At 42.6% G+C, this 12,974-nt stretch overlaps 1 protein-coding gene across 3 annotated transcripts in view; it reads right to left on the reverse strand.

Annotated features, from left to right (window-relative positions):
- Positions 1-865: 865 nt before the first annotated feature.
- The window catches only part of tjp2a (tight junction protein 2a (zona occludens 2)), a 29,343-nt gene continuing 17,234 nt past the window's right edge, over positions 866-12,974 (reverse strand). For all 3 annotated transcript variants that reach the window (XM_037692652.1, XM_037692654.1, XM_037692653.1), the window contains 16 exons: positions 9,625-9,755; positions 9,473-9,551; positions 9,245-9,395; positions 9,061-9,169; positions 8,706-8,925; positions 6,861-7,048; positions 6,670-6,765; positions 6,503-6,582; positions 5,633-5,843; positions 5,434-5,534; positions 5,128-5,352; positions 4,942-5,043; positions 3,570-3,776; positions 2,391-2,468; positions 1,422-1,507; positions 866-1,347 (listed from right to left, as the gene is read on the reverse strand). In XM_037692652.1, the coding sequence (XP_037548580.1) occupies positions 1,197-1,347; positions 1,422-1,507; positions 2,391-2,468; positions 3,570-3,776; positions 4,942-5,043; positions 5,128-5,352; positions 5,434-5,534; positions 5,633-5,843; positions 6,503-6,582; positions 6,670-6,765; positions 6,861-7,048; positions 8,706-8,925; positions 9,061-9,169; positions 9,245-9,395; positions 9,473-9,551; positions 9,625-9,755 (2,215 nt within the window). In that variant the 3' untranslated portion in view covers positions 866-1,196. The remainder of the gene's footprint in view (positions 1,348-1,421; positions 1,508-2,390; positions 2,469-3,569; positions 3,777-4,941; positions 5,044-5,127; positions 5,353-5,433; positions 5,535-5,632; positions 5,844-6,502; positions 6,583-6,669; positions 6,766-6,860; positions 7,049-8,705; positions 8,926-9,060; positions 9,170-9,244; positions 9,396-9,472; positions 9,552-9,624; positions 9,756-12,974) is intronic.

Consider the following 12,974-nt stretch of genomic DNA (forward strand, 5'->3'; position numbering starts at 1 on the left):
ATGCACTGCGCACCGGTGTTTTAGTCAAAACGGGGTCCGAGACGTCCCATCGGGCGAGCTAAACGAGTTTCTGCCTCTCGTTACGATCGGAAGACGGAGCAGCAGACGGGAAACCAGCCGGGACGTTGTTTGGAAACTTAAAGCTGAAACGGAGAAATTTGGATCGAGTGTCTCGGCTGATTGTGCGAACGTTCAGCCGCAGGTTTGTGTCCTGACCAGATTTGTTCCTCCGGTATCGACCATCTACTTTCAGAACATCTTTTGATTACACTTTCCCTCCAAGCAGCCAGGACACTTTTATCTCCAACAGTTTTTAAGGCTTACAAAGTCTTTGGAAGGACTTTCAGCGATTTCTTAGACTTTAGCTGCTTGCTTTACGTTCTGAATTTGTTGCGGACGTCTTGAACTCTTTCATAAACTCCAGGGCACCACAGCTGCACTTTGACGCCCGCACAGGAAGTCTTTATACGAAAGAAACAACCGACGATCTAAAATACACCGATTATATTTATAAAAAATAGTTTTCTTTTTAAAATGGTCCAAAAAGTGTACCCCTCTAGACTGAACCGTAAACGGGGCGGCTGCCGAGACGGGTACGAATTGACCTGAGGTGCGCTGGGCAACAAAAGAACGCTCAGCCAAGAATGCGGTTTTGCGATAAAAAAAAAAAAAAAAAAAAAGTGGCCTCAAAACGTGGGGGGCAGCTTTCTGGTTGCAGAACTTCATCAGTCGGTGAGACTGCGACGGAAAGTTCACGTATTTACCCACAATCCTGAGCCATCAACCCGGTGAGGGAAACAAAAAGCCCGAAGGTTCGAGTTCTTTGTTGACGAGACTGGCTCATCCCTTGAGTTTAGGAGCCTTTCAGTGCCTGGACTATTCAAAAAAACACGAGTTATTTGTTCCCGCTGACGCTTCCTCTGAGACTCGGCTGGGACGGTCCAACTCTGGAGGCTCAACGGGTTCACGAAGGGAAGCAGAACCCGACAGACGGAATATTTACACATCTCCTGCGTCGGGAGTAAAATCAGCCACTCTGGGCGAAAACATTCTGTACAACATAAAAAACCGACAAGAATAAAATAAAATCTGAAATTAGTGTTGAAGCTGACGTCTCGGCAGGAAATGTGACTAAGGATAAAGTTCAGAGAAGCTGGAACCGGGGCAGCTGAGCTCACTTCCTGGTTCTGGGCGCCTCACAGCTCGGTGTCGTTGTACTTCTGAGGGTTGTAGTAGCCCTTCCTGGCCTGGTCCGACAGCTGGCGCCGGTACTCCACCTCCCGGTCCTCGTGTCCTCTGCTCTCAGAGTACGGCGGCCTGGGCATCGCCTGCGGCTCGGCGTTGGACCTGACGACAGACAGTGGTCAGCTTTGGGTCAGAACCAAACGGGTTCTGGTTCCACAGACTGAGAGGAGACTCACCCGATCGGCTGCGGGCGGTTCAGGTTGGGTTTCGGCAGTTTCACTGGGACGGCGTAAATGTCTGGGTGCTTCTGGGCAATTTCCAACTGAGGAGAAAGAACCCAGATCGGTCAGAACCGACGGTTCTGGTGAAGAAAACACTGAACACCACACGAACCCGAACTACGAGGAAAAATGTTCTGGCTGCAGGAAACGTTGCATTTAAAAATCAAAAACATTATTTGAAACTTCAGCAAACTCACCACTGTCTTCCTTTTAGCTAGCATAGTGCTACCTTCACCTAGCTTTATGCTACATTCAGCTAGCATTTAAATATCTTTAGCTAGAGTTTAGCTACTTTTGGCTTATAAACATTTTAATACGTTAAGCTTTAAGAAAATGTTTTGCTACTGTGACTCAACACTGAGGTATTTTTTGTTTTAACAGTATTTATTTCACCTAGCTTTATGCTACCTCTAGCTATTAGCTAGGGTTTTCCTGCTTTTAAGTAAAATCTTACTACTGTTCAGTCATTGTGGCTAAATCTAGCTTTAGGCTAGCATTTTGCTACTTTTAGTTTTTAAATCACATTACATTATATTTAACTTTAGATTAGATTGTGCTACTTTTAGCTAGCACTTAAAAAACATTTTCCTTTAGGCTAGCATTTCACTAAATTACCATTTAACTACCTTTATGCCACATTTAGATATTGTTGTGCCACTTTTGTCTTTTAGCTAATGTTTGGCTACTTTTAATTTTTGATTAGTGCTTTGCTATGCTTAGCTAATGTTTTACTACTTTTAGTTAGCATTTGTTTCTATCAGTGTACTCGTTAGCGACGTGCTTGTTAATGGCGTGCCAATTAACATGCTCATCAACTGCATGCTCATCAAATGCGTGCTCGTTAACTGCATGCTCGTTAGTGGCGTGCTCGTTAACTGTGTGCTCGTTAGTGGCGTGCTCGTTAACTGTGTGCTCGTTACTGACTCGAGCGCTTTCTGCCTCCTGCAGCTCCAGAAGCCTCTGAGCGCGGGCCAGGTGGTCCATCTTCTCAAACGCTTTAATCTGGAATAAAAAAAAAGTGGTTTAAATTAATTAATTCTGGATGTGAAATAAAATAATTTATTAAAAAAAGGGCAGATGGAACGATTCAGGTCAAGGTGAGGAGAAACCGATACAGAGCGATGAAGATGGTGAGGATGACGAGTTCCCACACTTTCTGATTTAATATTTAAATTTTTCACGACACTTTCAACCATTAAGAACAAATATTTTCTACTTTCCAACAGAAATATTTTTTAAAAGCATCTTAAAACGATAAAAATTATGAATTGTTTTAATTTTTTCATAAAATTCAAGACTCGTGTTTTCAGTTTTAATTAATAAATTCACTGAAATCAAAGTCAAATTTCTGATATAATCTTTCTTAAACTATTTATTGGGTTAAATTTTTCGTTCTGTTGGAGAACTTCTAATCAATATTCAAGATTATTTGTTTTAAATGACTAACCTAAATATTTTGTATAAAAATGTAATTTTTAAAACTCAAAAACAAGTTTTTTTATTATTTGTTCAGATTTTCCCCTCTTCCTCACTAAATAAAAAGCTGCACACCCTTAAAGGCGGCAGGTGAGCATGACTGTTAGCAAAATATCTGAAACCACTGAACAGAATCGTAATCATCAACTCGATTCAAGATGGCTGCCGCAGTTGGGCAACATCAACTGTTAAAAAAAAATAAAAGCAGCCACAACTCTTAAATTTACAAACAAAGAGCTGAAATTTGGTGTGGTAGTAGCCGAGAGTCGTCTCCAACACGTCGTCTAAGCACTAACTGATAACATGCGATCATTTTATAAAGAAATTATAGTTTCGGGCAAGTAAAAAAAAAAAATACAAATGAACATTTTCTGCTTAAATTCTTGATATTTTCAAGACGAGAACAGAACTAAACGCCTTGTTTTTGAATTAATGCAGATTTTTTAACGTTTGGAAGCTCCGTTTATTTTGTGAAGGAACTCTGAGGGAAACACTCGATGTGAACAGACATTTACCTGATGACCTGCTCTCTGAGTCGTTACGAGAAAGAAGGAAGAAGAAAGAAAATACATTACAAAGACCAGAAACGAGCGACAGGAGGAAACGAGCTGAGGTTCTGGTCCCAACCTTGCCCAGGAAGGACTTGTTGGCGGGGTCCTCCTCCTCCTTCTTGGCGCTCTGATCCTCCGCCGACTGGCTCAGACGGGCCACGACGGGCTTCAGGGCCACGGGCGGGGGCCCCGGCCGGTTGACGCCTGCCGCGTCGCTGCTGATGGTGCTGCTGGAGCGAGACTCGTAGCTCCGCGTCGAGTCGGAGCGAGTCTGGGTGCGGACCTGGAACAGGAACAGACTCGAGCCGTCAGACGGGACTTGGTGAGAACCTGCTGCAGGTTTAGTTTAAAAGTTCTTCACGCTTTGTCTCATCTACCAAGCTTGTAGCAAAACAAAGTTTGTAGCTAGCCTTTAGCTATTCTTAGATTTAAAGTAGCCTTTACTGCATTTAGCTACCATTTTGGTATTTTTAGATTCCCCGTAGCTTTTACTAGCTTTTAGCTAACATTTTGCTGATATTGCTACTATGTTCCATGCATTTCTTTTGGTACTTTCGGCTTTTAGCTAGCCTTTTACACCCTTTAGCTTTTAGCTAATGTTTTGCTACTTTATGTTCCATGCATTTCTTTTGGTACCATCTGCTTTTTTTTTTTTTTAACCTTTTACACCTTTTAGCTTGCCTTATGCTACTTTTAGATTTGTAGCAAACCTTTTAGCATTTAGCTAGCTTTTTATGCTACTTTTGGAATTCTAGCTAGCCTTTTTTTCTAGCATTTTATACCTTTTAGCTTGTCTTATGCTACTTTTAAATATGTACCTAGTTTTTTATCTTTTAGCTAGCTTTTTACAGATTTTAGCTTGCCTTATGCTACTTTTAGATTTGTAGCTAGCCTTTTAGCTTTTAGGTATCCTTTAGATACTTTTAGTTCCCAACTATGTTTTTTCTGTTTAGTTTCTAGATAGCTTTTGGCATGATTAAAAATTAGCTAAACATTTTCTCTTTGTAGCTTTGTAGCTAACGTTTTGGTAGATTTTAGCTATTCTTTTAATACTTTTGTTGACTAGCCATCTTTTTACCATTTGTAATCCCCAACTATATGTTGCTACAATTAGTTTTTGGTACCATTAGCTTTTAGTTAAACTTTTGCAACTTTTAGCTTTAGATAATCTTTTGCTGCTTTTAGAGTTTAGCTAATGTTTTGCTTCTTGTGCCTTTTTTAATTGACAGATTTTACAGCAGATGGACAAACTAACAGAAATATCAACTTAAGCTTGATAAAACCTTCAGTTTAATAAAAAAAAAAAAAAACAACAACAACACACAGCCGAACTTTGACACAGAACCTGAAGCGCAGAGCAGTTTTGGGTTAATTTCACCTGGACAAGAACCCCTGGAGGGTAAAACCAGTGGAGCTGCTGGTGGAGGGGAGCAGGTGGAGGTTCTCACCTTCGGGGGTTCAGGGATGAAAGATGGGGGAGGGCTGGGGTCCCTGTTGAGCATCTCTCTGCTTCCTGCTATCTTCATGCGTGGAGGGACAGGGTGGGGCCTCTACACGGACGCACAGTTATGACATCACAGGTTAGAACATGGAGGTTGGTAATGTGACAGACTTATCGCAGACCAACGCCCCACCTCGTCCGGCAGCACGGGCTCCGATGACCGGCTGATGGCCGACACAGGCTGTGGCTCATCCAAGGGCTCGTCCAGCTCGTTGTCAGTGTAAGCCCCGCCCTCGTCCGCCGTGTCGTCATAGTCGCTGGTCAGGCGGCTGTCCATGCTCAGGTAGTCGGCGCTCATGGCTGACAGGTAGGACATGCGGTCGTCGTGGAGATCCAGGTCCTCTTCTGAACCGTCCATCTGGAGAGCGAGGAGAGAAACGAGATCGTTTTGATTCGGCCAACGACAACGAACACCTGGTCGCCCGGTCCGACGCCTCACCTTGCCCTCAGACACCCACACGGCTCGGTCCTGCTGCTCCCGGATCGAGTCCTTCACGCTGCCGTACCACGCGTCGTTCGCAGCGTTCAGATCGATGGTGGCTAAATTTACACAAAAACCAGTCAAGAAAATCATCTTCATGGAGCCGGACCGAGCCCGGGTCGGAGCCGGTCCGAGCCCGGGTCGGAGCATCCCTCACCTGTGAAGAGGTGGGAGCAGGTCTTCTTCAGCCTGACGGCCTGCTCGTAGAGTTTGCGCGCGCTGCGGTTGGACCCGGGTATGAGGCGGTTCCTCATGGTCTTCACGCCCTGTTTGCTGTCCGGGTTCAGGAAGACGACGATGGGGTACCACTGCGTGTAGTTCAACGTGTCCACGGCTTTTGGAGTGACGTCCAGCAGAGCGTGGCGGTCCTGGAAACACAGGGGGCGGAGCCTAAACGTTAGCATTTCTCAAGTGAAATGACCCGAGTGATCAACAACAGCTGAAGCTCGTTGAGGAAGCTAAAATAGAGCTGCTGAAGTGAAAACGAGCAGAATAGAGGCCAAAAAGATGCTAAAATGAGCAAACAAGCTGAAATGAGCTGAACAAAAGCTAAAATTAATAGAACCTGAAAACTAAAAACAAAATAGTAGCTGAAAGCTAAAACCAGCAAAAGTAGCGTAAGAAATAAAACTAAGTCAGAAGCTGAAAGTTTGAAAGAGAAAAAAACATTTTTGAAGGATCTGACGAGACCTCTAGTGTGAATTTCACTTCAAGTTAAAATATTTTGAAAAGTAAAAAGGTATAAAAACAAAGTCACAGCATCCTCTTCCTAGATGTTATTGTTTTTCTTTTACATTTTATTGTTGGATGTAACTGGGACCTTGTGTACATAATTTCGTTCCACCACATGTACCACATGGGCTGCGAATGACAAAGAATCTGACTCTGAACGAGCAGATTGATCTGATACCTCAACAGTTAAAGTTTATCCAACTATTCAGAAGTGGATTGTTAAAATTGTACATTAGAAACTAAAACCAGTAAAACGACACGGACGTGTCCCGACGGCGAGACTGCCGATCCGTACCTGCTCGATGATTTGTCGGATGGTGTTGAGTCTCACCACTCCAGAAGATTTATCACTTCCTGCGTCCTTCGGCTCCGTTTCTACAGGAAGAAGAATTTCACCGAATCAAACGGAGGATTTTTTTGTCCGTTGGTAAAAATTAAATCGACCGACGGACGGACACTTACTGGCGACGACGAACTCGTCCGGAAGGTCGTTGGCCAGTTTTTCATTCACCGCGTCGGAAATGGGCCCAAAGATCACCACGGGTCTCCTGAAACCAGCTGAACCAACATCAGAACATTAATACAAACAAAAGAGAAAATACTATAAGATTCTGCAGGGAAGCCAGAAAAACAGAGTTTATGTTCTCAGATACCTTCTCGTAACACCACCCTCTCGTAGGCGGGGAACCGTGTGCTGACCGGCGCCACGCTCATATCCTCTCGGTTCTTACGGAGGTCTTTCTTCTTCGCCGCCCTCTGACCTCTCGACCTCCAGAAGTCTCCTCTGTCGTTGCCCGATGCGGCGCGAGCGGCGTTCTGGACGTTCGCCATCTGTTCCGCCCTGGGACACAAAAACAGTGAAACGAACGCTGAAAGTCCTGCAGCTATATTTGCTTTAGTTTGCAGCTCTGCCTTTCGACTCTACCGAATGGAAGCGAGGATCGCAGAACTAAGAGGCGTGGAGCGCAACGCTCGACACGTCCTGTTCTATAAACAAGACCTCAGTTTAGTGATCCTTTTTGTTTTAACTACCGTTTTAAAACCATACACAAAGTTGCCTTGCGTCATCGTCGACCTCCTCTCGGTAAGAAATCGGTCGGGTGGTGGTACAGGCCGGAGGTCATCACTTCATCACATTACTGAGCTGCAAAGACGGGCTCCTTTTCAAAACCTCCTTCCTTAGATAACTTTTACCAGCTGGCTTTTATAATGACTTCTGTTGTGACTTGGTGCTATACAAATAAACTATTAAATTAAAACAAAGGTACATCAAGGGGTGGGTTGGCTTCAACCCCCCTTGATGTCTTGGTCCATTCATCCCAAGTTAAAATACTTCAGCCGACATTTACGAACCAAACGGAAAGAAACAAGAATGAAAATGGATCCACGTTTCATTAACGTACTTTACGGCAATAATTCATGGTAGAACTAAGCGATTTCCAAAAGTGCTCATCTTATTTGTCTTGAAAACGAATTAATATTTAATGTCATTGAGATTAAGATTTTATGCTTTTTTCCATGACACTTAAGACCTTAAATTTTGTTAAATCTATTTAGGCCTGTCACGATAAATTTTGCTGGGCGATTAATTGTCTCAGAAATTATTGCGATAAACGATAATATTGTTTGAAATTTTTACAATAACTAGTAATTATTGTCCAATTTAAGAAGAAATGTTGGTTATTTGTTTTGTGTGTAGTGCCTTTTTTGACCACTGGATGGCAGTATAAGACTGAACAGAGGAATGGATAGTGAGGGAGCGAGCAGCGTGTCTCCAAGAAAAATGGGAGGGAGGCCCCTTGACGTGACATGGGCTGTCCTTCCTGTTTTTCTGTTCTAAAAAATGGCAGACACTACATGTGTTTTATTAAAAAAAAATAATCTGTAATCAAGTTCTCAGCTTCTTTTTGCAGAGAAAAACAACTTTTTAGACGAAAGCACCGGTTTCAACTGTGAATTCTGGAGCTTCGACAAGACGGAGATTTTTCACCGAGGTCAGCCTGTTAGGTTGGCTCGTATCTTAGCTGCTTTTAACGATCCAAAAACGTGATTTTGGATCGTTAAAACAGATTTTAAAGAGAAAAGAAAACAGTGAAGAGCACCGGAGTTGAACTTTTTGTCCTCCAGTGTCTTCAGTAGAAAGAGAGACGAAGAAACGATAAAGCCGATCAATGAAAATGAGGTGGATAATTTCATTTATCATGCGATTGATTTATTGTTCATCACGACAAGCCTAAATCTATTTGTTTTTAATGCCCCGAGGGAAACCCTGTAATGGTGCGCTGAGTGCGCTCCATCAGAAAATGAGCTGCAACACCCCTCAAGCTCGGAAATCCAACTCAAAGTTGGGAGGTTCAACTCCAGTTAAAGCTAAATAAATCCTACTTTCCTGCAAATTTATTTAAGTATTTAAATAAAGTGGCTTTAAAATCTCGTTTATCGTGCAGCACGTTGATCAGCTTGTGCGACTCTAAATAAACTGACACTGATGCTCAGACCTGCTCTTGTTGGGAATGATTCCTTTCTCCAGCAGCTGGTTGTCCTTGTCGGTTCGGATCGCCAGCCAGTGGCCCAGCTTGCCGTCGTAGAGCGTGTCGGTGACTTTAAAAATCTCCCCTCTGGTGAAAGGAAGGCTCTGCGGCGCCTCCTTCTCGTACTCAAAGTGGGTTCTGATGAAGAACGAGTCGCCGCGACCAGAAGCCAAAATATCTTCATACACTGAAACAGGAAAATTATTAAACAAACAATAAACAGAACCGAGTTTATTCGGTCTGTGAAGGGTACAACGCCACACAACAACAAATGCACTACTTTGTTTTTAACATAAACCACTTTAAGGAGACATTTACGGACCTTCAGGTTTGCTCTGAGCCAGAATGGTAATGTCCTCTCCTTTTGGGATGTCCAAGAGATACAGGACGGCGTCTTCACGCACCATCCCTCTGAAGTCGACAGTGTTCACCTGAAACAGACAGTAGGTATTATTGTCAGTATATTACTGTTGAATATTTTCTTTAAATCCTTCTGAGGACAGCACCTTCATGATCTGATCTCCCATACGGAGACCCTCCTGCTCGGCTGCGCTGTCCTCCTGGACACCGGCGATGAAGATGCCAACATCGTTTCCTCCCGCCAGCCTCAGACCCACGCTGTCGCCTTTCTTGAAGCGCACCATCACCGTGTTCGGCCTACGTTACACAAACACATAAAGGGTTAACAAAATTATTTGATTCCTCTGAACAGAAATGTTTAATGGAATACTGACCCATAAACTTCCTGGTCTTCTATGCTTGGTTTGAGTTGGATCTTTGGTGGAACCTGGACCCTCGGAGGAGGGGCTGGTGCTGCAGAGTCAAAGGTTTACTTAAAATGTGTGCTTTTCTGGAGTTTATTTGTGTAATATTTAGAGATGTTTACCTGGTGGCGTCTCAGATCGAGGCTCCTCCCTCTCTGCTTGCAAAGGGGGCGTGGTTTCAACACTTCTATCTGCACCTCTGAATGGTGTCGGCATGGCACCCATTTTTGCCAATCTGTTAGGCGGGTCCTCTCTGGTAAGAACACGGTTAAATTTAAAAGCAGAAAATCCTGGTGACCACATTTGACAATAAGACAGGAGTTCCTCAAGATCCACTGCTGGGACCACTTTAATTTGAAACTACTTGAACCTGCCAGGCTCAGTCATTCCTTCAAATGGCTTCTCCTAACTCCCGATACGCCGAAGAAACTCGACTTCATCTTTGTTCTTCTCAAATGACCGAGAACAATCAGTTTTTCCCTCTGACATCTGTTGGTTTTCTCCAACAACCAGTCCATTTAATCAAATTTCAATTCAGCAGCTTGTAGAACCTTCAGCACCAGGAACTCAGTGGTTTTCTGTTTGTGGTTGTTGGAGGACTTTTGACCCACTCTTCTTTCCATCACTGGTTTTTGCTCAGCTCTCTGAAGGTCCAATCATAGCGTTTCAGTTAGGTTGAAGTTCTGGACTCTGGACCATTGCAGCACCTTGGTTCAGTTATTCTTGACCCATTCTGTTGTAGATCAGCTGCTGTGTTTGGGATCATGGCTCTGTTGGATCCAGTTTGGTCCAAGTTTCAGCTGCTGGACAAATGGACTTAAATTTGACTCGGAACCCTTTGGTCTACAGAAGAGTTCATGGTCCACTCAATGACTGCAAGTAGTCCAAACCATCAGCCCTCCACCACCATGCTGGTTTGGTTCCCTCTAAATATGGTGCTGTGCATTATGGGTAAACAGCTCTACCAGGTCTCATCTGAGGGCACTGGACATGGTTCTACAAGTCTTGTGGTTCGTTCAGATGAGGCTCGACTACCTGAAGTTCTTCTCTTGTTCAGTCTTTTCCTAATTATCCCTTCATGAACTTTGACCTTTAACCTGCTGAGACCTGTAAGTCATTGATGTCTTTCCATCTTGGCAATATGTCAACACATATACGCATAAAATAAAAGTAAATGAATCCAGATGTTTTTGGTCTTTACAAAATAAAAAACAAACAATTAAATTAACTTCAATAACTCATGCTCCTCAAACCACTAATCTAAACAGGAGGTTCTGGACAATTTCAGCTCGGTAACACAGATTAGTGCCGTTTTAGTTTTAAACGAAACAATCCGACACTGGTTTAACAGACAAAACAGTTCAAGTCTAGACTGTTCTGGTTTGTGCTCCTAAAACAAAGAAATGAGCCACATAGAAGAGGCATCCTTTTCTACATTTAAGAATCTTTCCAAACCAGTTCTGAAGGGTTTCGTGTTACAAAAGCTTGAAAACCGTTTTAAATAAATGCGCCTGCCTATAAATAAATGCTAATACGCGTGTAACCATGATTCAAGCATTTAGAGTATGAACGATGAGCACTTCTCTTAATAAATCCAAGATTAGGGACGTTTTAATATTATTACTGTGGCGTTTTTGATATTGTAAACCAAGAGGGCTGAGCTTCCGGAGGCATTCATCAACATAATCCTGCATTATGCTGATTGTGCCGCGTCCAGCCACACAGTGGCGCCCGACTCGGGTCAGTAGCAGCATTTAAATGTGCAGCAGACGACGCTTTCTAGTCGCCGTTATTTCTTAAAAAACACCAACAAAGTAAATAAAACAAGGAGGAGCAAATTTAAAGTGTGAGGCATGAACTAAAACCATTTCAGAACTGGAATCACCATGACAACCGAGAAGCTCCAACACCTTCAAGGTGGACTGACACCTGCAGCTGTCCACATGGAGACAAACGTCCACCGACGAAACGTTTGGCAGTCGGACGAGACGAAGTCTGAGCCGTTTGGACCCAGTGACGATGGTGAGGCTTTCAGACCTGAGCACACTGAACCAGCTGTCCGGCACGGCGGTGGAGGCATCATGCTGTGGTGCCGACATGAATGGAGGACTGCCTCAAAGTTCTATAACTTCCCCTCTAACCAACAGGATGGTTGAAACTTGGACACAGTTGGGTCCAACAGGACCATGATCCCAATCATCAGAACCGGTTTTGGATTGGATAAATCAGACTGACTTTAAGGTTCTGAACGGCCTTCCAAAAGCCTGGACCCGATTAGAAAGCTGTGGACTCTGATGGAACGCCGGATGTGTGTGCATGAGGCCAACCAATTTAAAACAATGTTATCAAACATCAGCCAAAATTCTACCAGAAGCTCGTTGGAAGCAAAGTCTGAGGTCCGACTGAGAGACTAGCCCAAATATCAGAGGGGTGTATGTAAATATCTGAGCCTGTATGTATATTTTAGACCTTATGTGGACAGTCACTGAAGTGTTTGTTGTAGAATCTGTAGAAAATTAAATACTTTAAAATAAATCATCAAAAGTCTAAATTAGTCTAGACCCAGGAGGTTCTGAAGACGTCGGCCTGCGGCTGAACGTCGACTCAGACCGCGAGGATTTGATTTCACTTGTTTGGTTAAAAAGGCAAAGCGTTGCTTTAAAGTGGAGCGTTGAGAAATAAAAAGTGTGCAGAGAAGCCAAACATGAGGTGAAAATTCAAACAAGCAGAACAATTAGCAAAACTGTAGCTAAAAACTAAGGAAAAAACATAGCTAAGAGCTAAACCCATAACTAAAAGCTAAAATAAGCAAATATGTAGCTAAAAACTAAAAGATGCATATTTTCTTATTTAAGCTGTTAGCTATGGGTTTTGCATTTATATTTTAGCTAACAACTATAATGAACTAAACCATAGCTAAAGTCTGAAATTACCAAAATTGTAGGTAAAAGATAAAATGATCATATCTGTAGATAAAAGCTAAAATTTAACAAAATCAGCACCTAAAAGTAGAAATGAGCAAAACAACAGTTAAAAAGAACTGTAGTTAAAAGCTAAGAAAAAAAGCCAAAATTAAGAGTTAAACCCATACAAAACAAGGCTAAGCTTAAATAAGCAAATATGTATCTAAAAACGAAAAGCTAAACATTTGCTTAAAGCGTTTAGCTAGGCTTTGCTAATACTTTTTGTTCAGCTAGTTTGAATTTTCAGCACGTTTGGCTTCTCTATACTAAAAGCCATGAGCAAAACCATAGCTAAAATCTGAAATGACCAAATCCGTAGCCAAAAGCTAAAATAAAAACAAACGTTGGATTTAAAAGTTGAAATAAGACCTAAAAGAAATAGACCTAAAAATGTAGCTAAGAGGTGAAAATGAGCAGAACTGCAGCTAAAAGCTAAAACGAGAACGTCTGAAGAATTTGAAGTGAAAATATTTTATGAAAAATTATATATATATATATATATATATATA

The sequence above is a fragment of the Nematolebias whitei genome, chromosome 18 (genome assembly GCF_014905685.2).
Source record: "Nematolebias whitei isolate Nwh7 chromosome 18, NemWhi1, whole genome shotgun sequence".
Taxonomy (NCBI): domain Eukaryota; kingdom Metazoa; phylum Chordata; class Actinopteri; order Cyprinodontiformes; family Rivulidae; genus Nematolebias; species Nematolebias whitei.